General features: G+C 47.7%; 1 protein-coding gene across 10 annotated transcripts in view; it reads right to left on the reverse strand.

Moving 5' to 3' along the window:
• Positions 1–493: 493 nt before the first annotated feature.
• Positions 494–24,081, reverse strand: part of LOC138753461 (endogenous retrovirus group 3 member 1 Env polyprotein-like) — a 182,506-nt gene continuing 158,918 nt past the window's right edge. For 8 of the 10 annotated variants that reach the window (XM_069916486.1, XM_069916484.1, XM_069916478.1 and 5 more), the window contains 3 exons: positions 16,587–16,681; positions 10,478–10,651; positions 494–3,399 (listed from right to left, as the gene is read on the reverse strand). In XM_069916486.1, coding sequence (XP_069772587.1) covers positions 1,264–3,024 — 1,761 coding nt within the window. In that variant the 5' untranslated portion in view covers positions 3,025–3,399; positions 10,478–10,651; positions 16,587–16,681 and the 3' untranslated portion in view covers positions 494–1,263. The remainder of the gene's footprint in view (positions 3,400–10,477; positions 10,652–16,586; positions 16,682–24,081) is intronic. The other 2 variants (XM_069916480.1, XM_069916481.1) reach the window with 2 other exon arrangements.

Below are 24,081 nucleotides of genomic sequence, written 5' to 3' on the forward strand. Positions count from 1 at the left end.
GGCACAACTTCAGGATTAATGTGAGTTTTAAATTTAAAAAAAATTTAGAGGCCTACAAGTCTGTGCCACCCAATTTACACCCAATCAACCTGCACCCCGGTAAGTTTTTGAAAGGTGGGAGGAAACTAGAGCCCCCAAAATATTACGAGATCACATTTCATTTAGTGTGAATCACTTTAAGGGCTAGTGCAGGCTGCAACCATTCACAGCTGCGGAGAGACTGGGTGGAAACAAAAAGAACAGACTGGACTCAAATTGTTACTTTGGAGAGGAGAAGGTGTAGCGGGAGCTACACTGCTACTGAAAGAACACACAACCAAACAGGTTGAGCTCAGTGAGCAGAAAACTGGTTTATTGCTGGCTGCCAGGGTGGACTTATACTACCAGCTCAGACCTGGCTGAGAGTCGAACTCTGGCTTTACCTTACTCTTAATTTAGTCTATGTGTAGTCTGAGTCCAGCGTGTTCTTTGAATGAAGTGATAGGAGAAGGTATTCGGTTCAACAGTCAATTTATTACACAGCACAAAAATAAAACTTAACAGAGCTCTGGGTCAATCGTTAGTTCATAGGTCACCTGCACAGTGAGCTACTCCCCAAGACTGACCCCTATTGTCCAGTTGGCTCAGTTTATATAGATCAACCTTGTCATACAGAACAAAAGTTGGCTTCCTTTGCTAGATTTCATTATCATACAGAACAAAAGTTGTCTTCCTTTGCTAGATCTTTTTGCATAAGGGTTATCACAAGTCATCTCCTGTTTTGCAGATATCTGGGGTGTAGCACTCCCATCTTAATCCTCCAGGCCAGACTATCCTGTTGTGTTGATCAGAAATTAATTCATCCCCAGATATTTCTAATCACCATTCTGTTCTTGTCTGGCCAATTTCTGCTGTTCTCTTTAACACCTCCTCCTGCCTTAATCTTCCTCCTAGACTGGTTTTCCATTCCCTTTGTTTCTTGCAGGCCATTCTTTGTTCTGATCTGGCCTGTGTCTCCTGTGCTACTCACCACCTCCTTTAGTTTGAGCATTCCTCTTAAATCGTTTTATGCATTTCCTCTCCCTGTATTTTGGAGCAGACAATTTTGCTCAGCCAACTTTGCTCCATGCTGTGATTGCCACTTAATCACATTCCTTTTTCCCTGAACCATGCAGTAAATATACACTTATTAATTAATCATTTATTTCATACTGTTTTAACCCCTAGATTCCAACAGTCCCCCTTTTGGTCTCATGAAAATGAGACCAACCACCTGTTACCTTATTAGACCGAGACCTCAGGAGTTATTGCAAGGGCCGGCATCTCTGACCTCTTGTAGTCACTATACTCTTGGGAGGGCAGTAGTGACAAATACATGCCTTGGGGTCTGGGGATGTCTCTCTGTGACAACGCTCGTTGAATCAGGCACTGGAGGCAGGGAAGGATGCACGGGATCAGGACCAACGCCAACACCACAACTCCAGCAACTAGCACTGCAGTCTGTATCCATCCCCAGGCTCCAGAGAACAAGTTTCCCAGCCATGAGCTGCCCCAGGGTCGCCAGGTCTGAACCGGGACATGAGCTAATTTGCGAATGCCAGATGAAATCTCTTTTACTGCTTGCCCATTGTCATCGATTTTTAAACAACAATTAGTGAGATTCAATTTCCCACACACTCCCCCTTCAGTGGCTAACAAGTAGTCTAAAGCTAAGCAGTTCTGAAACACCGTGGCCCTAATCTGTTGCTGCTCTTCTGCCAACAGATCAAGGGCTGCGGCGGTGTCATTGGTGATAATTTCCAAAATAGCTTGTAAACGAATCAGACGGTTTAACATGTAAATTGGGGTTCGATATCCCCAGGACCCATCCTGGGCCAAAGTGGCAGGTCCATAATAAGAAATAATGCGCTCTGGAGGCCAGTCCTCTCCCCACTCACCGATCTTTAAATCCCTCTTCTGGCGGAGCCCCTGATATACACGCGCTGCAAACTGATGGGAGTCGTACTGTGGTAACAGCACAAATTGTGGTTGAATGATACCTATACAGCACGTTCCCCTCCAGTCTGGCTCCAAAAAAGTGTAAGCCGTATTCCCACAAATCCAATATAAACCCTCTGGGGCAAATCCGTGTGGATAGGGATGAGCCCAAAATTGTCTGAGTGAGGGAACCCCTTCATATGGATTAACGCCCGTGCAATTCCATACCCCTTTCCCACGGGAGTTATCTGTTATAGGTCTGCAATGTGTTACCTTCTGTGGGGATAGGAACCACCAGGGTCGCTGAGGATGCCATCGAGGGAACTTCCCCAAGATCTTAACCCTTGTGCACCTCGAATCTCCTTTATAATGCTTGCCTTGCTCCTTCCTGATACATTCCTCTCCTAATGGGTGATTAGCTAGATGCCATGTCTGGCGGGGGCGCGTTTCATCTGCCAATCCGTGAAAACTCATCAACTCCCACACTTCCAGGGGCTCCCCGCTCCATGGCCATGATCCATCTCTTGTGGGTCCCCCACATACCCAACAGTTTTTAACCCCCAAGAGTTCTGCCGTAGTTTGGCAAAGGTCTACCCATCTATTGTCCCCTACTCTGTGAGTGGCAGCCTGGCGTTTAGCGTTGGCATAGATATCCCCCTTATCTCTGTCCCATACGTATGGTTGTTTTCCCTTTTGCCACATGGGGTCCCACTGTATCCTCTGAATGGGAATTGAGCCCCCTTTCTCCTTATCTTGGTCTCCCTCCGGGGCACAAAACCATGTTACTCCTTGGGGACAGCGGTCTCGATTTGGCGTGAACTGTAAAGAGCCCTTATTGAATTTAACATCATACACTTGTCCATTATGCACACACTTACGTCCCGTGTGAGTCCCCACACAGTGTTCAGGAAAGTTAGTCCAATCAGCAAAGTACTGTTCTTTTTCGTTGTGCGACCCCCAGGCCGAGTGCACACACTTTGTACAGTGGTTTTCTACTTCAGCCCCTTCAAGGGCTCGGAATACCAGTACCCATAGTCCCCACATAGTATTCATCCCAGCTCCTTTCATTGTTTTGATGCCAATAAGTTGATTATGCCGTCAACCACTGATACACAGTCACCGTAGTCCAATAGTCTCTTTAAAAAGGGACGTTAAGTGTTCTTAGTCCGTGGTTGCTTCACAGGTTCTCAGTCACCTCCGTTTGAATCTGTTCCAGTGTCCGTGTCGGTGGGTCCGTTGCTGCACACTGACTCCAATGATACCACATCTCGCCTTTTCCTTGTAGTCGAACCGCGTGGGACGTCCTCTCCACCACTCTGTAGGGTCCTGTCCACCTGGGCTCCGACCACTTTCTTTTGATGACCTTTAGCAGAACCCACTCCGCGACTGAAGGTATCGGTGTTTCCCCTTCTCTGTTGGGACTTGTGACCTGTTGTGAAAAATCTGACACCAGAGCCGTTAGTTTTTCATAATAAAGCTTGCATCCCATTGAGCTTACCTCATTCTTCGTAGTCTGAATTCCGGCTCCCGGTCCTGGAAACTGGTGCCCTGTTTGTAGTTCATATGGAGTAAATCCTGTCACAGAACTTACCAAACTCCTTATTGACATTAATGCCAGGGGCAACGCATCCACCCAATTTAGTTTGGTCCGTGCCTGTACTTTCCCGATCTTACCTTTTATTGTTTGGTTCATCCTCTCCACTTTCCCTTGGGATTGCGGATGGTACACCGTTCCAAAGGCATGTTTCAATCCCAACATTGCTTCTACCTCCTGTAGATCATTATTCTTAAAATGACTTCCATTATCAGACCTAATTTTTCTAGGAAATCCGTGTCTCGGAATATACTGGTTGATCAGGAATTTACATACCATCCTTGCATCTTCTCTTTTGGCAGGGATTGCCTCCGGCCACCCTGTGAACACATCTACTGCTACTAAGAGGTATCGATAGCCACTTACCCTCTCAATCATGTCGTATAATCAAGTACGATTTCCTGCCCTGGTAACTTAGGTAGCGGGAACTGACCTTCATGTGGCTTTACAGTCGCCTTTACATTGAAAGCTATACATACCTCACACTCTCTAATATGGTTCTCCACCATCGCCGGCAGGAAGGGGTGCCACCAATGTATCAAGTACCTTATCATCTGCTTCTTTCCACAGTGTGTTAGCCCATGCGCCTCCTCGAGGAGGGGTTTCATGAGTCCAGATGGTAAGACTGGCCTCCCGTCTATCGATCTCCATAATCCTTGGTTGCCCCCCTTTCCTCCCATACCATCCTTTCCTGAGGTGATGCCTTTGGTTGTTCCTGTACTATTACTTCTACCCTACACGGTGGTAATAAGTCATGTGCTGTTCTGTCTGCCTGTATCATAATAAACTGAGGGCCGTATCCTGCTGCCCTTTTAGCGGCCATGTCCGCTTCCTGATTTCCCCGAGCCACCATCGTATCTGTTCTATCATGTCCTTTACATTTAAGAACTGCTAATCCCCTTGGTTTCAGGAGGGCCTCAGCCAGTTTCCTAACGTCCTTCTCGTGTTTAATTGGGGTCATTGCTGCTGTTAAAAACCCACTTCTAATCCATTGACTAAGTTCAACCTGTATTGTCCCTACCACATATGCTGAGTCTGTATATATATTGACCTCCTTCCCTTCTGCCCATTCTAATGCTGCTATCATTCCCTGTAGTTCTGCGAGTTGTGCTGACTCCTTTCCTCTCACTGTCCCTGTAATGATTTCTTCAAATCCTCCTGTAGTTTTTCGTACCACCGCATAGGCAGCTTTCAATCCATCTGTGGGGTGTCTGTAACAACACCCATCTGTAAACAAGGTTTCATCTGGTTCTCTTATGGGTGTAGCCTGTAAGTCAGGTCTTATTTTAATATCCTTCACTACCCTCTTCTCACAACAGTGTGGTTCTCCCTCTCCCATATTGTCTGCCATGTTAATTCCTTCATGGGTAAATGTAACATTTGGAGCATTCAGGATCTTTTCTAGTCTCGTCTGCCTTAGTGAAGTCATTGTAAATGCTGTCGAGCTCACAAATGCTACAATGCTATGTGTTGTTAATACCGTCAGGCCATGTCCCATTACTATGTGTGCCACCTTTTGTAAAATCTTTGCTACTCCCGCTGCATGTCTCGTACATGGTGGGTGTCTGTCTTCTGTTGGGTCGAGTGTGATACTCACACACATGAGCACACATCTTCCACCCCCTTTTTTCTGAAAAAGAACACTATTAATTGTGTGTGCTTTTTCAGAAACATCCAAAAAGAAAGGTTGTTTATAATTTGGAATCGCCAAATCTATAGCTGTTGTAAGAGCTTGCTTCAGTAGAATAAAACTCATCTCAGCCTGTGCAGTCCAATCAAGTGTAGCTCCCAGATTCCTCATCCCCTGCTCATTCACTAAAGTTCGCAGTGGATGTGTCAACTCACCATACGATGGGATAAACTGCCTACTATAACCTGTCAAACCCAAAAACGAAAGCATTTCCTTAACTGTCTTTGGTTTTGGATGATGTAGTATCGCTGTTCGATGTGCAGGGGAAATCGCTGAGACCATTCTACCTAAAAAGGAGACCACTTGTCTACAACATTGCAACTTTAAACGAGAGACTTTAAAACCTGCCTTGAACAGCTGCACTAGCAGGAGTTTTGTGGCCTCCAAACAGGAGACAGGCTCAGGTGCTGCCAAAAAGATATCATCTACGTACTGGATCAGAACTACCCCACATGGCAGTACTAGCCCCCCCAGCTGTTCTTTCAAAACCTGATTGAAAATCCCTGGGGATAAGATAAAGCCCTGCGGAAGTCTAGTATAACGTAGCTTTCTACCTCTATACGTGAAAGAAAACACATCTCTTAATTGTTCTGCCAGCGGCAAACAAAAGAAAGCATTTGCTAAATCTATGCAAGAGAACCACTTGTGGTCAGGGGTTAAAGCAGTCATGGCAGTATATGGGTTCGGTACTGGAACTGTGGGTGTTCGCACAATACCATTGATGCGTCTTAAATCATGGGCCATCTGATATTTGCCCGTCTCCTGTTTCGGAACAGGTAAGATGGGTGTATTCCAATTTGAGCACGAATGCTCCAACACCCCTGAATCCATTAAGCCCTCAATGGCCTTTGCCAGACCCACCTCAGCTTCAGGTTTGTGGGGATACTGTGTCTGCCAAATTGGAGTATAATCTGACAGTTCGAAGGTTATGGGATCAGCCTGCTGACAAAAACCCACATCTGCTAATCCCACTGACCACAGGTTCTCAGGGAGAGAATCTAGCATAGGGGCCGAGTCGGGGTGACCATCTTCTCTCTACCATGAAAGCGTTCAATCCGTCTATGCTCAAGGAGGACTTGATCATTTGTCGGGTACAAAATCCTGTACGCCTGACCAGATGAGGAGAACTGCACTGTCGGTATTTGGGTATCGGACCAATCCCTTAAGGCCATCAAGTTCCGACACATCGGTCCCACATCTTTTGCCTGGTGAGTAGTGCCAATTGCAAGGGTGACATGCGGAACGGCCTCACCTGGCATCACATACCACTCCAGCTGTTCAGATGTCAGTGCTACCGTAGCTGCCACTCCCTCCTTTCCTACCACTATGTAGTCCGAATTAATCTCCCATTGTATGCCCTCTACCTCTTCATAAAAGTCATGCTGATAAATTTCATCCCCATCTCTATCGTAAAAGAGGGTAACATGGAGGGGGTCCGAGGGAGGGGTATACGGGTGTGACGTCTGGATCCACGGCTTCCATTGATTATAAAGCTTTAGCAGCCCTCCCTTCTGTGGGTCCTCTGGTTCCAGCAGCCCCCAGTAAATGTCAGCCCATAGTCCCTCAGACGCGGATCCTCCAGCGGCTGCCAACAACATCTGAGAACCGGAATGAAGTGTAGTTAATGAACAGTTCATAGAATATCCATTTGGAAAGGTGATCTCTGTTCCGCTGGGTCTGCAAACGATTGATGCTCTGCACCTGACCAGCAGGTCTCTGCCCAAAAGATTAGTAGGGCACCTGGCTGACAAAATGTATTGATGTGTGAAAGTCTGTCCCGCCAGAGAAGTGACTAGCGGTGTAGAAAACGGCAGATTTTCTGGTGTACCCGAGAACCCTATCAGCTGGACGCTAGAGGATGATGTTTTATCTTGAAACTCAGCGCCAGTGAGTGTTGAAAATCTGGCTCCCGTATCCACTAAAAAGGATACTTCCATGTCCATTACTTTAATCTGCAGGAAAGGGGTCTGCCAACCTAGCCTGCTCGTGGGTGCTCGGGCTCCGTCACTGTGGGCAACATTGCTCCTCGTCTGTCAGCAAAGGGAATTGTCTCTTCGGAGCTAGAGCCGCATAGGGTGCCTGATGTACCGGGGGTGGCACTGACGATCTCTGGGGCTGGACCCAATGCTCATTTTGTGGTGGTCCATATCCCCTTCCCCCAGTGTCCCGAGGATCCCACGCTAGGGGGCAGTCTCTCCTCCAGTGTCCTGGCTGACCGCATACAAAACATACAGCTGGTTGCATTCATGGAGCACCCCGACCTCTCCCTCTTACTCGGAATCCCCCCATTGGACCTCCCGTTCTGCCCACATAGGTGGGACCCGGTGCCCAATATGGGGCCGGGTGCCAACTCATATTATTCCCTTGTGGTGGCTGCGGTGGCTGCTGAATCATCTGGTTCGCACCCTTTGAGGAAATCTTTTTTGCCTCGTTTGCCTTTTTCCTAGCCTCTTCCAATTGAAGCTTAAGGAGTTGCACTTGTGCCGACTCCGTAGTTTGTTTGTCCTCCTTTTGCTTAGCCCTGTAACGTCTCATGTGATGGGTCAAATGTTTTTCCCATTGCTCACTCGAGCAGCCAGGAATATCAGGGTTATTCTCTAACGCTTCCCTAACTACAGCTGGCAGTCCACTCGTTACTGCAGCCCTAAAGAGTGTAGTCTGCAAGGGATCTGTGGCTGGGTGTACTCCTGCTTTATCCGTCCAACTCTCCTTACACTGACTCAAAAAGGTCAAGATCTCCTCATCCTCTGACTCCTTTTGTCTATTGTGAGGAGTGGGGGTGGTGTGATCCTCTGACATTCCTACCAAGAAGGCATTCTCAAGTGTCTGTTCTTGCTCTCTCTCATTTGCTTTTTCCAGTCGCATACTAGCTTCCCTCACTTTACATACATCATTCTGTATTTCCTTTGTTAACTCCTTCATTTCCTCCACCCTTTCCTGCATAACTCTCTTAAGTCTCTCCTTCCCCTCCTGGAGTTCATGACCTGCTAATTCAGTGACATTCACTATTCCCTCATTTATCTGCATCACTGGCATCTGTGGAATCGGATAAGGTGGTGGCAACGTCTCTGGTAACTTTGGATATAGCGGGGCTGACGGCTTAACCTCCCCCATTTTCTCCTTTATGATAGGGGGTCCCTTTTTAATATCATGTTGAAGGTTCGCTTCCACAGCCATGCAAGCCAATGTCATATTGTGTAAATCTGCCCTTCTCTGTTCCTTCACTTCTCTCTGTTGTTTAAGCCTTCTTCTATTCCATATAGATCCTTGTCCCTTTGCCTCATGTTCCTGTACCTCCTTGGCTGCTTCCCTCTCTGCTTCTCCTAAGTACAGTACCAGCCGGATTTTTTCAAACCCTCGTGGTACCTTCCCCTGACTCTGCAGCTCTTTCCATATCTGTTCGTACCGTGCAATAGATTGTACCTCCTCTCCCTTCGGTAATCCTCCCAGTAATTGATTCCTTGTTTTTTCCCACTGTCGGTTTACAGATGGGGGAACTCCTCTGTCTTCCCCGAGCTCTTGCCCTACATCCCTATTTACTCCTTCCATCTCTGTTCCGATTTTTAACCCTTTATACTTCGTACTTCTCTGGGTCTCTCCCCTGGTAGGATTTTGACACCCTGCAATTTACTTCGTCCCTTCCCACGTTATTATGAACACCAGCGGCACACTGTACACAATCCTTAAACAAATACATATTATAAAAGGTTTTTCAGTTGGTTGTTTTTCCAGACTCTTTTGTGTAGTCTTCCAAAGGCGCTATTTGCCTTGGCGAGTCTGTTGTCTATCTCATTGTCGATCCTTGCATCTGATGAAATGGTGCAGCCGAGATAGGTAAACTGGTTGACCGTTTTGAGTTTTGTGTGCCCGATGGAGATGTGGGGGGGCTGGTAGTCATGGTGGGGAGCTGGCTGATGGAGGACCTCAGTTTTCTTCAGGCTGACTTCCAGGCCAAACATTTTGGCAGTTTCCGCAAAGCAGGACGTCAAGCGCTGAAGAGCTGGCTCTGAATGGGCAACTAAAGCGGCAACAACCAACTGAAAAACCTCACAAAGATAAGCGTATACAGAGCCGTTGTCATACCCACACTCCTGTTCGGCTCCGAATCATGGGTCCTCTACCGGCACCACCTACGGCTCCTAGAACGCTTCCACCAGCGTTGTCTCCGCTCCATCCTCAACATCCATTGGAGCGCTCACACCCCTAACGTCGAGGTACTCGAGATGGCAGAGGTCGACAGCATCGAGTCCACGCTGCTGAAGATCCAGCTGCGCTGGATGGGTCACGTCTCCAGAATGGAGGACCATCGCCTTCCCAAGATCGTATTATATGGCGAGCTCTCCACTGGCCACCGTGACAGAGGTGCACCAAAGAAAAGGTACAAGGACTGCCTAAAGAAATCTCTTGGTGCCTGCCACATTGACCACCGCCAGTGGGCTGATAACGCCTCAAACCGTGCATCTTGGCGCCTCACAGTTTGGCGGGCAGCAGCCTCCTTTGAAGAAGACCGCAGAGCCCACCTCACTGACAAAAGGCAAAGGAGGAAAAACCCAACACCCAACCCCAACCAACCAATTTTCCCTTGCAACCGCTGCAATCGTGTCTGCCTGTCCCGCATCGGACTGGTCAGCCACAAACGAGCCTGCAGCTGACGTGGACTTTTTACCCCCTCCATAAATCTTCGTCCGCGAAGCCAAGCCAAAGAAGACATATTATAAACTATTATGATACACTAGATGATTCCTAAACAGATACTTATCCACTATAGAAGCAAATAACTATAAAACAATACACCTTATACAGATACTGATTATACACTACTATGGTATACAATCCTTAATCAAATACTTATTACACACTATAGAAGCAAATACCCATCACCATACACCTGATTCTAATTGGCCAAGTGTCTAACCCTATCTCTCGAGATCGCTACAGGGGACTCCAACCCCGTTCTACTAGGAGGACTCCAACCCCCTTTTTACTACAGGGGACTCCAACCCCATTCTACTAGGAGGACTCCAACCCCCTTTTACGACAGGGGACTCCAACCCCGTTCTACTAGGGAGACTCCAACCCCCTTTTACTACAGGGGACTCCAACCCCGTTCTACTAGGGGGACTCCAACCCCCTTTTGTTTTATTCTTGGGCTTTAACGAGGACTTTTGCAGAGTAGTGACAACACACAATTTATCGTTGCCAATAGCAGAACTTCGTTAAAACAGGCGTCTGCTTACCTTCCTTTGTAGAATGGTCACTTGTTGTTATCACCACACCACAATCGACCGGTGTTTCGTATCTTTTTCTTCCGTCACTTCTCCATCTTCATCACGTCGGGGTCACCAAATTGTCGGACTCTGGCTTTACTTTACTCTTAATTTAGTCTATGTGTAGTCTGAGTCCAGCGTGTTCTTTGAATGAAGTGATAGGAGAAGGTATTCGGTTCAACAGTCAATTTATTACACAGCACAAAAATAAAACTTAACAGAGCTCTGGGTCAATCGTTAGTTCATAGGTCACCTGCACAGTGAGCTACTCCCCAAGACTGACCCCTATTGTCCAGTTGGCTCAGTTTATATAGATCAACCTTGTCATACAGAACAAAAGTTGGCTTCCTTTGCTAGATTTCATTATCATACAGAACAAAAGTTGTCTTCCTTTGCTAGATCTTTTTGCATAAGGGTTATCACAAGTCATCTCCTGTTTTGCAGATATCTGGGGTGTAGCACTCCCATCTTAATCCTCCAGGCCAGACTATCCTGTTGTGTTGATCAGAAATTAATTCATCCCCAGATATTTCTAATCACCATTCTGTTCCTGTCTGGCCAATTTCTGCTGTTCTCTGCTGGCCTCCTCCTGCCTTAATCTTCCTCCTAGACTGGTTTTCCATTCCCTTTGTTTCTGGCAGGCCATTCTTTGTTCTGGTCTGGCCTGTGTCTCCTGTGCTATTCACCACCTCCTTCAGTTTGAGCATTCCTCCTAAATCGTTTTATGCATTTCCTCTCCCTGTATTTGGGAGCAGACCATTTTGCTCAGCCAACTTTGCTCCATGCTGTGATTGCCACTTAATCACATTCCTCTTTTCCCCTGAACCATGCAGTAAATATACACTTATTAATTAATCATTTCTTTCATAATGTTTTAACCCCTAGATTCCAACAGTAGACACCCAGACTTTCCAGGCCGTTCGCCTCGACACCTCCCGCACAGAGCAGCCGCAGATGGCCACAATCAGCACGCCCAGAGATAAATTCCAGCGAATCCTGGATGAGTTCCCGGCCCTCCTCAGGCCATAGTTCTCCGCTGCCTCACCGCGCCACGGGGTATTCCACAACATCCCCACCCAGGGTCCACCGGTTCACACCAAGGCACGCCGGCTCCCGCCTGACAAGCTCAAGGTGGTGAAGGAAGAGTTTTCGCATCTGCTAGAATTGGGGATCATTCGGCGCTCCGACAGCCTGTGGGCCTCACCGCTCCACCTGGTCCCGAAAGCCTCTGGTGTCTGGCACCCCTGTGGAGACAATCGACGGCTCAGCAAGGCAACAGTTTCTGACCGTTACCCCATCCCTCACTTCCAGGACTTTACGGCCAACCTGCACGGTGCGAGGTTTTCTCCAAGTTTGACCTGGCGTGCGGGTATCACCAAATCCCAGTGCACCCTGAGGACATACCCAAGACAGCCATCATTACCCACTTCGCCTTGTGTGAATTCCTTCACATGCCATCCGGGCTAAAGAATGCCGCTCAGACCTTCCAGTGCCTCATGGACTCAGTGGGCAGGGACCTGGATTTTGTCTTCATTTACTTGAACAACATCTTCATTACCAGCAGGGATCGGGCGCAACACAGGCCCATCTGTGCGCCCTCTTCTCTCGGCTGGCCGACTTTGACCTCAACATCAACCCAACCAAGTGCCAGTTTGGGAAAGAGTCCATGCAGTTCCTGGGCCATACCATCATGGCCGAAGGAGCCACGCCCACCGCTACGAAGGTCGCCGCTATCAAGGAGTTCCCACGCCCGGACAACCTCAAGTGGCTGCAGGAGTTCGCGGGTATGGTCAACTTCTACCACCGATTCATCCCAGGAGCAGCGCGCATCATGCAGCCGCTATTCGCCCTCATCATACCCAAGCACAAAACGCTCACCTGGACCCCAGAGGCCTGCAGTGCATTCGAGGCCACCAAGGATGCCCTCACAAAAGATACCATGCTTGCCCACCCTCACACCAACCTGTATACGGCGCTCTCCGTCGATGCCTCTGCCACAGTCGTTGACGCCATCCTGGAGCAACAGGTGGCATTATTCAGCCGGCTTCTCCACCCACCAGAGCACAAGTATAGCGCCTTTGACCGTGAGTTACTGGGCATGTACCTGGCAGTGCGGCATTTCCGCTATTTCTTTGAGGGGAAGACTTTTACCATCTTCACTGACCATAAACCCCTTACTCAGGCGCTCGTGATAGCAAAGGATCCCTGGTCAGCCAGCCAGCAGCTTCACCTCTCCTTCATGTCAGAGTTTACCACCGACATTCAGCACAAGGCGGGAAGGACAATGTGGTCGCCAATGCACTCTCACAACTGGCCATCTGCGCGGTGACACCTGGCCTCGACTTCGGCCAGCTTGCCCGGGACCAGAAGTCTGATTAGGAGTCGAGAGCCTTCAGGACTGCCATCATGGGCCTGCGGTTCCAAGACGTCCTGACTCCGAGCGGCGAAGGCACCATTCTGTGTGATGTCTCCATGGGCACCCCGCGGCCTGTGGTTCCCCAGCAGTGGCGCAGGCAAATCTTCCATCACATCCACGACCTTTCGCACCCGTCCATCAGGTCCATGGTCCGTATGGTGGCAGAGCAGTTCATCTGGCATATGCTGCGGAAGCAGATTGCAGGCTGGGCAAGAACATGCAGCCATTGCTGTCCGGGAATGGTTCAGCCACATTCACGTGAACATAGTCAGGCCCTTACCAGTTTCCCGGGGCAACTGTTACCTGTTCACAGTGGTAGACTGCACCACTCGTTGGCCCGAGGCGATCCCGATGCCAGACGCCTCCACGGACACCTGCTCCCGAGCGTTGTTGCATGGTTGGGTCGCCCGGTTCGGCGTTCTGAATCACCTCACCAGCGATCAGGGCACCCAGCTCACCTCTGCGCTCTGGGCACAGCTCGACAACAGGTTGGGTATAGAGCTACTCCGCACCACGGCCTATCACCCGCAGGCCAATAGGCTGGTAGAGCGTCTGCACCGCCACCTTAAGTCAGCACTTGTGGCCCGACTCACCGGTCCCAACTGGGTGGACGAACTGCCTTGAGTGCTACTGGGCATCCGCTCCACACTCAAGGAGGATCTGCAGGCGTCATCAGCTGAGCTGGTCTACGGCGCACCACTGGCACTGCCCGGTGAGTTCATCAACGCGCCTCACAACCCCCAGCAGTTGCTGCATGAGCTACTTCCCCACCTCCGAGCCCACTTGAACTCCTTCGCACCCCCACCGCCGCCCAAACACGGCACATGGCCATCTTACATCCCCAGAGAGCTGCACTCCACAGAGTACGTTTTTATTCAACGGGGCCCGCTGTGACACCTCTGCAGAAACCTCACAAGGGGCCGTACAGGGTTGTCCAGCGTTCAGGGTCTACGTTCACTCTGGACATCAGTGGCAGGCTGAAGCCAGCTCACCTCGACCCCACCGAACCAGTGATTGTGGCCCAACCCAAGAAGCAAGGCTGCCCAGCTAAAAAGGACATTGGCACCGGTTCTGGGAGGGGGGCTGTGTGGCAGCATGCCATTAGGCATGTGAACCGGTCCCACTTGTAATCCTTGCAGCAGGGCAGCCGGCCAAAATGGCACCGTCGGGGGTTTCCCCTTCTTCTCAGCACTGGGCTCAGAAGCCCGCGATGGGGGACCACGTGACGCCCGAGTGACGTCAGCACCCCCCAGCGTGGTTCTCAGTGTTGGAATCTAGGGGTTAATACAGTATGAAATAAATGATTAATTAATAAGTGTATATTTACTACATGGTTCAGGGAAAAAGGAATGTGATTAAGTGGCAATCACAGCATGGAGCAAAGTTGGCTGAGCAAAATTGTCTGCTCCAAAATACAGGGAGAGGAAATGCATAAAACGATTTAGGAGGAATGCTCAAACTAAAGGAGGTGGTGAGTAGCACAGGAGACACAGGCCAGATCAGAACAAAGAATGGCCTGCAAGAAACAAAGGGAATGGAAAACCAGTCTAGGAGGAAGATTAAGGCAGGAGGAGGTGTTAAAGAGAACAGCAGAAATTGGCCAGACAAGAACAGAATGGTGATTAGAAATATCTGGGGATGAATTAATTTCTGATCAACACAACAGGATAGTCTGGCCTGGAGGATTAAGATGGGAGTGCTACACCCCAGATATCTGCAAAACAGGAGATGACTTGTGATAACCCTTATGCAAAAAGATCTAGCAAAGGAAGACAACTTTTGTTCTGTATGATAATGAAATCTAGCAAAGGAAGCCAACTTTTGTTCTGTATGACAAGGTTGATCTATATAAACTGAGCCAACTGGACAATAGGGGTCAGTCTTGGGGAGTAGCTCACTGTGCAGGTGACCTATGAACTAACGATTGACCCAGAGCTCTGTTAAGTTTTATTTTTGTGCTGTGTAATAAATTGACTGTTGAACCGAATACCTTCTCCTATCACTTCATTCAAAGAACACGCTGGACTCAGACTACACACAGACTAAATTAAGAGTAAGGTAAAGCCAGAGTCCGACACTACCAGGTGCCTACCTCGAATGTCCACCAGGAGACCATAGGCGAGGAGCAAGTCAACACCCAGTATGACGGTTGGAAGGGACGAGATGGTGAACCTCCACGAGAACTTTCGCCGGCTGATCTGGAAACAGACTGTCTTGTTCCCATTCGTTCGGATCTCTGTTGTGTTGGATGCACGGAGGGGGGGTCCTCGAGGTCGGTTCCTGGACTCGATGGCCATGGCCAGGATGATGCTGATCTGGGCCCCAGTGTTGACGAGGAAACTGGCTGCTGACTGAGTCCCGCAGGTAGAGGAGATCGTGTACTTGGCCAGCTACCGCAGGCATTAACAGTGGCCGGCCTGCTTGCTTCCCTGGAACAAGCAGGGCAGATGACACTTCCGAGCCTTGGTTTCCCAGTGCTGGTGGTAGAAGCAGAGGCCCGGAGTGGATGCCGTGCTCCTGGTTATGCTCTTGGAGGCCCCTGCTGGGGCCGGGTGTTCTTCCACAGCGCTAGGGGCAGGCTTGGCGTGGTCATGCCTGTGCCTCGTGACCTGCTGGACTGCTGAGCCCTCCGGGAACCGCTTGAGCCATAGCACTTGGGCCTTCTGAGCAACCTTCCTCGGGTTGGTAAAGCTCTCTTGGGCCAGTACTGGCCGGATGTCCTCGGGCAGATGGTTGAGGAAAATTCGCTCAAAGAGTGGGCAGTTGATGTGATCACCTATGAGCACGAGCATCTCGTCCATCAGCTCCACTGGGGACCTGACCCCCAAGGCGTCGAGGTGCAGCATCTGAGTGGCACACTGACGCCTGGATAGTCCGAGGGATCCGGTGAGCACTCGCTTGATGGTCCCGTATTTGTCTTCGGCGGGCAGGTGCTGAATGAGGTGCAGCACACGTTTGACGGTGGCCTGGTCCAGGCAGTGACCATATGGTAGAATTTGGTTGTGTCGGATGAAATCTGGCGGAGGTGAAACTGGGCCTCCGCGTGGCCAAACCAGGTCTCCGGCTCCTGAACCCAGAAGTCAGGCAGCTTGACAGCTATAGCACTGATCCCAGGTTTGCTCATGTTGGGATCAAAGACGTTTGAACCAGTCGGGGTCACCAATTGTAGCGGTAGCTACACTGCTACTGTAAGAACACACAACCAGACGGGTTGAGTTCAGTGAGTAGAAAACTGATTTATTGCTGGCTGCTGCCTGGACCTAGCTGAGAACCACGCTGGGGGGCACTGACGTCACCCGGGCATCACATGGTCCCCCAGCGCGGGCTTCTGAGCCCGGTGCTGAGAAGAAGGGGAACCCCCGAAGGCGCCATTTTGGCCGGCTGCCCCGCTGCGTGGATTACAAACGGGGCCGATTCACCTGCCTAATGGCATGCCACCACAAAGGAACATTTGTTGCTTTTCCAGGGACACAGGTGGTGAGAGAATTATGTGAGTGGGACACTGGAGGAAACAGCATTCAGTATTATTATTATTATTGTTGTTGACCAGAGGCCACCTCATCGAACACGTGTGATAATGGACAATTTGGCTGATTCTCATTGTCAGGGGAATTATTGAACCTCATCGTGACCAAAGGAAAGGTCACTTTGATTGACCCTTACCTGGGTTTTGGAAGCATCGTGGAAGTCATTCGTTTTTTTTCCCCTAAGCAAGGAAAAGTGGAGCTGTGACAACTTTGTACAAAAGGATCTTTTCTCTGGAAGAAAAGTGACAAGGATATGTGAGTTTTCGGCAGTCCTGTTACTCAGTCTCTCCCACCTTCTTTGTGAATACTTCTGTGCATCAGTTTAAAAGCCTATGCTTTGTCAAGAGATTTCTAAGACTGAACTTTGGAATGATTTTCCAGAATTGTACCTAAGCTCTCTCTCTCTCTCTCTCTCTCTCACACACACACACACACACACACACACACACACACACACACACACACACACACACGTGTACGTTCACACAGAGTTGGGGTTGATTTGACGAATGTGTTATATTATTAGTAGTTATAAATAAAAGTGTTTTAAACAAAAAATATAACATTTCCTTGGTGAATGCTGGTCACGCAGACACAGGGAGAAGGTACAAACTTCTTATAGACAGGGCGGGATTCTTTGAACCAAGGTCCAATCCCGATCGCTGGTGCTGTAAAGGTGTTGCGCTAACCACTACGCCAACCATGCCACACAAAAGTGTAGTATATCTGTGGAATTTTTTTACCACAGGTCATTGTGGAGGCCAAATCATTTTGTATATTTAAGGCAGAGATTGATAGGTTCTTGATTTGCCAGGGCATCAAATATTACGGGGAGAAGGCCGGGTGGTTGGACTGAGTGGGAAAGTGGAATAGCTCATGATTAAATGGCAGCATGGACTCGATGGGCTGAATAGCCTATTTCTACTCCTATGTCTTACTGTCTTAATATAGAATACATTAGGGTCTAGTGATTAAATTTCATTCCTAAATTCAGAAAGTTAATCTGGGATCAAAGCTTTTGGAAACAGTCATTGTCCCAGACTGTTGATCACTTTTGTGAGTTATTCATTCCCTTTTTTAATAACCCAGAAATGTTGAATGCAACTTGGTACTTTGGGGTCAAAATTGTGATTTGCATCTAGGTTGAACTGGGACATATTGACTGGGATTCCTATCGTCCCAAGGGCTTGCATGGATTGGAATTGATTAAATGAACCAAGAAAGTTTTTTAAACAGTATGTTGATGGCCCTATGAGAGAGGGTGCAGCAGTAGAACTATTGGGGTTGTAATTACAGCTATCTGACCAGAATCATTCAGCAAGAAAACAGGCCCTCTAGCCCATTGACTCTAGATCAACAATCAAGCATTCATTTTTAAAACTAATCCTTCTCAGTGTTGCTGCTGTTCAATAAGCCATAGAGTTTAGACCAGGCATGGAGTCTTGGGAATGCTTTTTAAAGCAGGGGTGCAGCCACAGCTTGAGTGTTGGGACCAAGCTGGGAAAGCATCATGTGAAATGCCGGACATGGGATCCAGGAGCCTGTGCCAGTCGAAATCAAGATCCCGAAATAAGTAATAGTCTTTGAAAAATGTTCTTTTTGGGATCCTTGAGCATCATCAGAAGCAATCCAAATGAAAGTATAGTTATGTTATCATATATTTTAGATTTAGGTTTTAGTTATTGGGATTAATAAGGGTTGGGGGTGAGGGAGGGTTTAGTATTTTGTTAGTAGTTTCAATATCTTTTTTAGTAGTTTTATTCATTGTTTTCTTTTCTTTACTATATTTATCATCAACATATATTTGTAAACACTGTAATATGTGATTTGATATTAACTGTTATAATTATCGTATGTGTTGATTTAACTAAAATATTTTAAAAAAGATTCATAGCAAGAGCAGTTGTGTGACTGGACCTAGGATTTGGAAGCTGTGGAGCTGTAAGGCTGCAGCCATATCGGGAGGCGTACAGATAAGAGTCAAGATCAGGGGAAAGGGGATTTATCTGGCCAAGAACTGAGCTCAGTATTCAGCTGGGCTTAGGAGCGAAGCCATGTGCATGAGAATGAACAGGAGCATGTGTGAGACAGGCAGATACAGTTCACTTAAGTAACTATTCTTGACCCAAAAAATGTCAACACCAACAGTATCAGAGAGATGGTGAGAGATTAAAATGTGCTGGTGTTCAGAGGGTACTAGGTGTCTTTCTGCACAAACCACTGGAAAATTAATATCCATGTTTAGGAGATAATTAGGAAGGAAAATAGTGTGTCAGTCTTAATAGCAAGTAGACATGAGGACTAGAGTAATGACGTCTTGTTGCAGTTATCTTGAGATAGATCTAGAATATTCTCCAGATAAATTTGGAAAATTTATGTCTGGAGATAAATTTGGAAAATAGGGAATGCAACAAAAGTTCGTGAGATTGATGGCAGACTTGGCACATGAGCCGAATGGCTCATTTCCTTGTGTTTAGAAGATTTAGAGGGGATCACATGGGAATACGTAAGTCAAGTCAATTTTATTATCATCTGATAATCCAACGAAACAGCGTTCTCCCATGCAGATACATAATCAGACATAATATACATACAGGCACATAATACAAATGCAGAAGCCTTGGAGCTGTCAGGCTGCAGCCATATCGGGAGGCCTGTGGGAAGAAGCTGTTTCTCAGTCTGCTGGTGCTAGCTGACACTCCTGTATCTCTTTCCTGATGGGGTGGAAAGGGCTCTCAATGATTTTGCAAGTCCTCTTCAGTCAACGATTCTGGTAGATCACGTTGATGGGGAGAGGGAGACTCCAGTGATTCTCTCTGCCATTCTTATGGTCCTGTGCATTGACCTCCGATCCATTTCTCCAGTGTGACAGAGTGTTTTGAGGTGGCTTGGGATGAATTGCTAGAGTAGCTTGCACACACACATATTAAAACACAGTATTTTTGCAGAGTGCTTTTTGCAGAGGAGCAACAAAGCAACAAACAGCTTGCCTAGGAGAGCATGTGATTTTTGCAGGCAGAGACAGAACAGCTTTGCTCTCAGAGAGGGAGGGAATGAGAGAGAAGGAGACACAGAAATCAGTTCTGGAGGGACAAACTGGCAAACTTTGGAAGGCTGCCTGGAAAAAGGAGAAGACTGGAGGTCTGAAAGGTGACCTGAAAGAAACTTGATAGCAATACCTGACCATGGTCTGTTTATTTTTCCAACAGGTTTTCCCCGCACCCCAATCAGATAACATTAATCCTAATGGACTATGTTTAGGTATCTGATCTTCCCGTCCTTCTTTAGGACTGTTTCCCTTGCTACTTACTCCTCCCATACTAGCAGGTAAATAAAATTCCTCTTACCGGGATCCAATAGCTATTCCTAGCGCGCTTCCTTAATGTTCTCCCGTCGTTTGTTCTCAATGCCTCTTCTCAGATATCATTCGCTTCGTCCACTGACCAGTCACCCGTCGTCCGGGAGTCCAGCTGAATCAGCCGGGGTGCACCTACCCCCGTCGTCGGGCACTCTGTCAGTGGAGGGAGTGGGATCCCGGACGAGCCCCCATTTGTGAGAAACAGAAGTACCTTCACAGATTTCGCTCGAGACAAAAATTGAGAACAAAGAACATTTATCGTACAACAGTGCAAAGTTGGGTGCTTTCCCTTACCATAGGAATACACACACATACTGGGGCTCACCCAACTTTTGTACAGATCATTTCAGTGTAGAGGTACCCTCCCCCCATAACATTCTTCTGCCTCCTGGATTGGTTTGGCATTTGGTAATTCTGTCTGCCTACGTGCAGTTTCTGTAAACTTGAAAGACCATGGGGTATCCTGTCTGGGTCCCATCATGTCATTGTCCTTATTCACAAATCTCAACCCCCACGACTTACTAATTCTATATGCAGAACTTGCTAATTCTGTCTATCACTATTAAGACCCTTCTCTTTGTCGATCCTTGCATCAGATGAAATGGTGCAGCCGAGATAGGTAAATTGGTTGACTGTTTTGAGTTCAGTGTGCCCGATGGAGATGTGGGGGGGGGCTGGTGGTCATGGTGGGGAGCTGGCTGATGGAGGACCTCAGTTTTCTTCAGGCTGACTTCCAGGCCAAACATTTTGGCAGTTTCCGCAAAACAGGACGTCAAGCGCTGAAGAGCTGGCTCTGAATGGGCAACTAAAGCGGCATCGTCTGCAAAGAGTAGTTCACGGACAAGTTGCTCTTGTGTCTTGGTGTGAGCTTGCAGGCGCCTCAGATTGAAAAGACTGCCATCCATGCGGTACTGGATGTAAACAGCGTCTTCATTGTTGAGGTCTTTCATGGCTTGTTTCAGCATCATGCTGAAGAAGATAGTAAAGAGGGTTGGTGCGAGGACGCAGCCTTGCTTCATGCTGTTGTCAATGGAGAAGGGTTCGGAGAGCTCATTGCTGTATCTGACCGACCTTGTTGGTTTTCGTGCAGTTGGATAACCACGTTAAGGAACTTGGGGGGGCATCCGAGGTGCTCTAGTATTTGCCAAAGCCCTTTCCTACTCATGGTGTCAAAGGCTTTGGTGAGGTCAACAAAGGTGATGTAGAGTCCTTTGTTTTGATCTCTGCACTTTTCTTGGAGCTGTCTGAGGGCAAAGACCATGTCAGTAGTTTTTCTGTTTGCGCGAAATCCACACTGTGATTCTGGGAGGACATTTTCGGCGACACTAGGATCGACAAAGAGATAGACAACAGACTCACCAAGGCAAATAGCGCCTTTGGAAGACTATACAAAAGAGTTTGGAAAAACCACCACCTGAAGAAACACACAAAGATCAGCGTGTACAGAGCCATTCTCATACCCACGCTCCTGTTCGGCTCTGAATCATGGGTCCTCTACCGGCATCACCTACAGCTCCTAGAACGCTTCCATCAGCGCTGTCTCCGCTCCATCCTCAACATTCATTGGAATGACTTCATCACCAACATCGAAGTACTCGAGCTGGCAGAATCCGCAAGCATCGAATCCATGCTGCTGAAGACCCAACTGCGCTGGGTGGGTCACGTCTCCAGAATGGAGGTCCATCGCCTTCCCAAGATCGTGTTCTATGGTGAGCTCTCCACTGGCCACCGAGACAGAGGTGCACCAAAGAAGAGGTACAAGGACTGCTTAAAGAAATCTCTTGGTGCTTACCACATTGACCACCGCCAGTGGGCTGATATCGCCTCCAACCGTGCATCTTGGCGCCTCACAGTTCGGCGGGCAGCAACCTCTTTTGAAGAAGACCGCAGAGCCCATCTCACTGACAAAAGACAAAGGAGGAAAAACCCAACACCAAACCCCAACCAACCAATTTTCCCTTGCAACCGCTGCATCCGTGCTTGCCTGTCCCGCATCGGACTTGTCAGTCACTAACGAGCCTGCAGCAGACGTGGACATACCCCTCCATAAATCTTCGTCCGCGAAGAATTATAGACATGAATTAAGACCCTTATTCTATTATACTTGCATAACCCTTCCTCACAATCTTATCAGAATTCATCCCTACTCAGCACTTACTTAACTTCCTCTAATCTAGTCTAGTATTCCTTATTTCATTCATACTAGCTTTACTTCCTATATTCTATTATCTCTCACAATCTACACTTTTTCTTTAGCTACGCTTAGTAAATTCTCAACTGGAAGCTTGGTCTTTTTCCCAGTGAGTCAGCAAACGAACTGCAATCTCAGCATTATCAGACGGAGTTTGGGAAACATACATCCTTTGGGTTGTAGTGATCTGACGAAGGGTCCGTTGAATTAAACACTGCACACAAGTCATTAGGCAGGGAAGTATCATGATGGCTAAAATAACAAGTCCAACTGCTATAAGGGCTGTGTGTATCCACCTCCAGTCACCAGTAAAAAGTTCAACCGCCTGACCATTGTGACCATTGTCATCAATCGATCTTCCACAAACGCCACCCTCAGCAGCCAACAAGTAATCAAGAGCCAGGCGGTTTTGATAAGCTGTAGCTCGTATCTGTCATTGTTCTTCAGCCAATAAATCCAAGGCCGTCGCTGTCTGTTTGGTGATAATCTCTAAAACTGCCTGGAGTCTGATTAAACGGTTTAAATGCCAAACAGCTGTGGTACTCTGGAGCAGCTTGAGCCGTTTACAACTGGCATCTCCCTTATAGTGATGGCCTTTAGCCTTCTGAATGAATTCGTGACCCAAAGGATAATTTACAAGATGCCAAGTTGGGGGAGCGTTTATTGTTACCTAACCTGTGAGTAGCAGCTTGTCTGCGAGCATTAGCATATATACCCCCTTTATCCCTACTCCAGGTATAGCCCTGACTAATGTTCTGCCTATCACTTTCCCACCATCTTCTTTGTACCATATTTTTAGCACTCATCTCTTTAATATCTGTAGAGGCCGGGATGCAAACCCAATCCACTCCCCTAGGGCAGTTCTGTTTCCCTGGTCCATGTTGGGATCCTAAATTAAACCATACTAAATAAGGTACCCCACTATGAATATACCTGTGCCCTGTCTGCATTCTAAAGGTAAACTTGTCCATTCCTCAAAGAAATTATCACCTCTGCTGCCCCTATTCCAGGAGGACTTAATACATTGTGTACAATTGGGTGGTTTCCCAAAAATTGGGAACCAGCAGAAAAACAATACAGCAAATAATAAAAATAACATTACAGCACTTTTTCCCAGCGTAGCGTAACTTTCAGAGCAGAAGGATGCGAGACTGCATGCCAGGTGGAGGGTATATTATCAACGTCTTTAGCTTGGATTAGCTTGTTTCATGTGTTGTATGTGAGTCCACCCCTTTTCTTTTGTTCGCACTGCAGTGTCTGTAATCAGAAGTATACAATAAGGGCCGTCCCATATCAGTTTTACTTTATGGTCTTGCCATGCTTTTACATATACCCAATCACCAGGTTTAACAGAATGAATAGGATGGTCCAGGGGTGGGTTTTGAGCTAATAAACCCTTCTGTCTTAAGTCATACAGAGAAGTAGAAAGTCCCTGTAAATATTTAGATATGTTCTGGTCATTAGCCTCAGGGGTAGGGGTATCAGTGTGGAATCCCATGTAAGGAAGACCAAACATCATTTCATATGGTGAGACAGCAAGGTCCTTATGAGGATCTGTGCAAGTCCTAATTAAAGCTAAGGGTAAACATTTAATCCAGGAGAGGCCAGTTTCCTCATGAAGTCGAGTGAGTTGATTTTTCAGGGTCTGATTCATCCATTCAACACGGCCTGAACTCTGGGGGTGCCATGGGGTATGTAACTGCCAATCTATTCCCAGGATTTTACACACACCCTGGAGTATCTGAGAGGTAAAATGTGTACCTCGATCTGAGTCAATGGTTTGAATAATGCCATAACGTGGAATAACAGACTCTAGTAATATCCGGATAACAGTGCTAGCACGATCATTAGGGGTCGGGAAAGCCTCAACCCATCGAGTAAAATGATCCACCATCACCAGGAGGTATTTATAAACCCCTATCTTAGGTAATTCCGTGAAGTCAATCTGTATTCGTTGAAACTGGCGTACGTCTATATCGTGACCGCCAGGCATTACCTGGCGCATGACTTTCTTATTCACTCGCTGACAGATTGGGCACCCCCGAGTACTTTGTTTGGCTATGGTGTATATTCCCGAGCAAT

The sequence above is a fragment of the Narcine bancroftii genome, chromosome 2 (assembly GCF_036971445.1).
Source record: "Narcine bancroftii isolate sNarBan1 chromosome 2, sNarBan1.hap1, whole genome shotgun sequence".
Lineage (NCBI taxonomy): Eukaryota > Metazoa > Chordata > Chondrichthyes > Torpediniformes > Narcinidae > Narcine > Narcine bancroftii.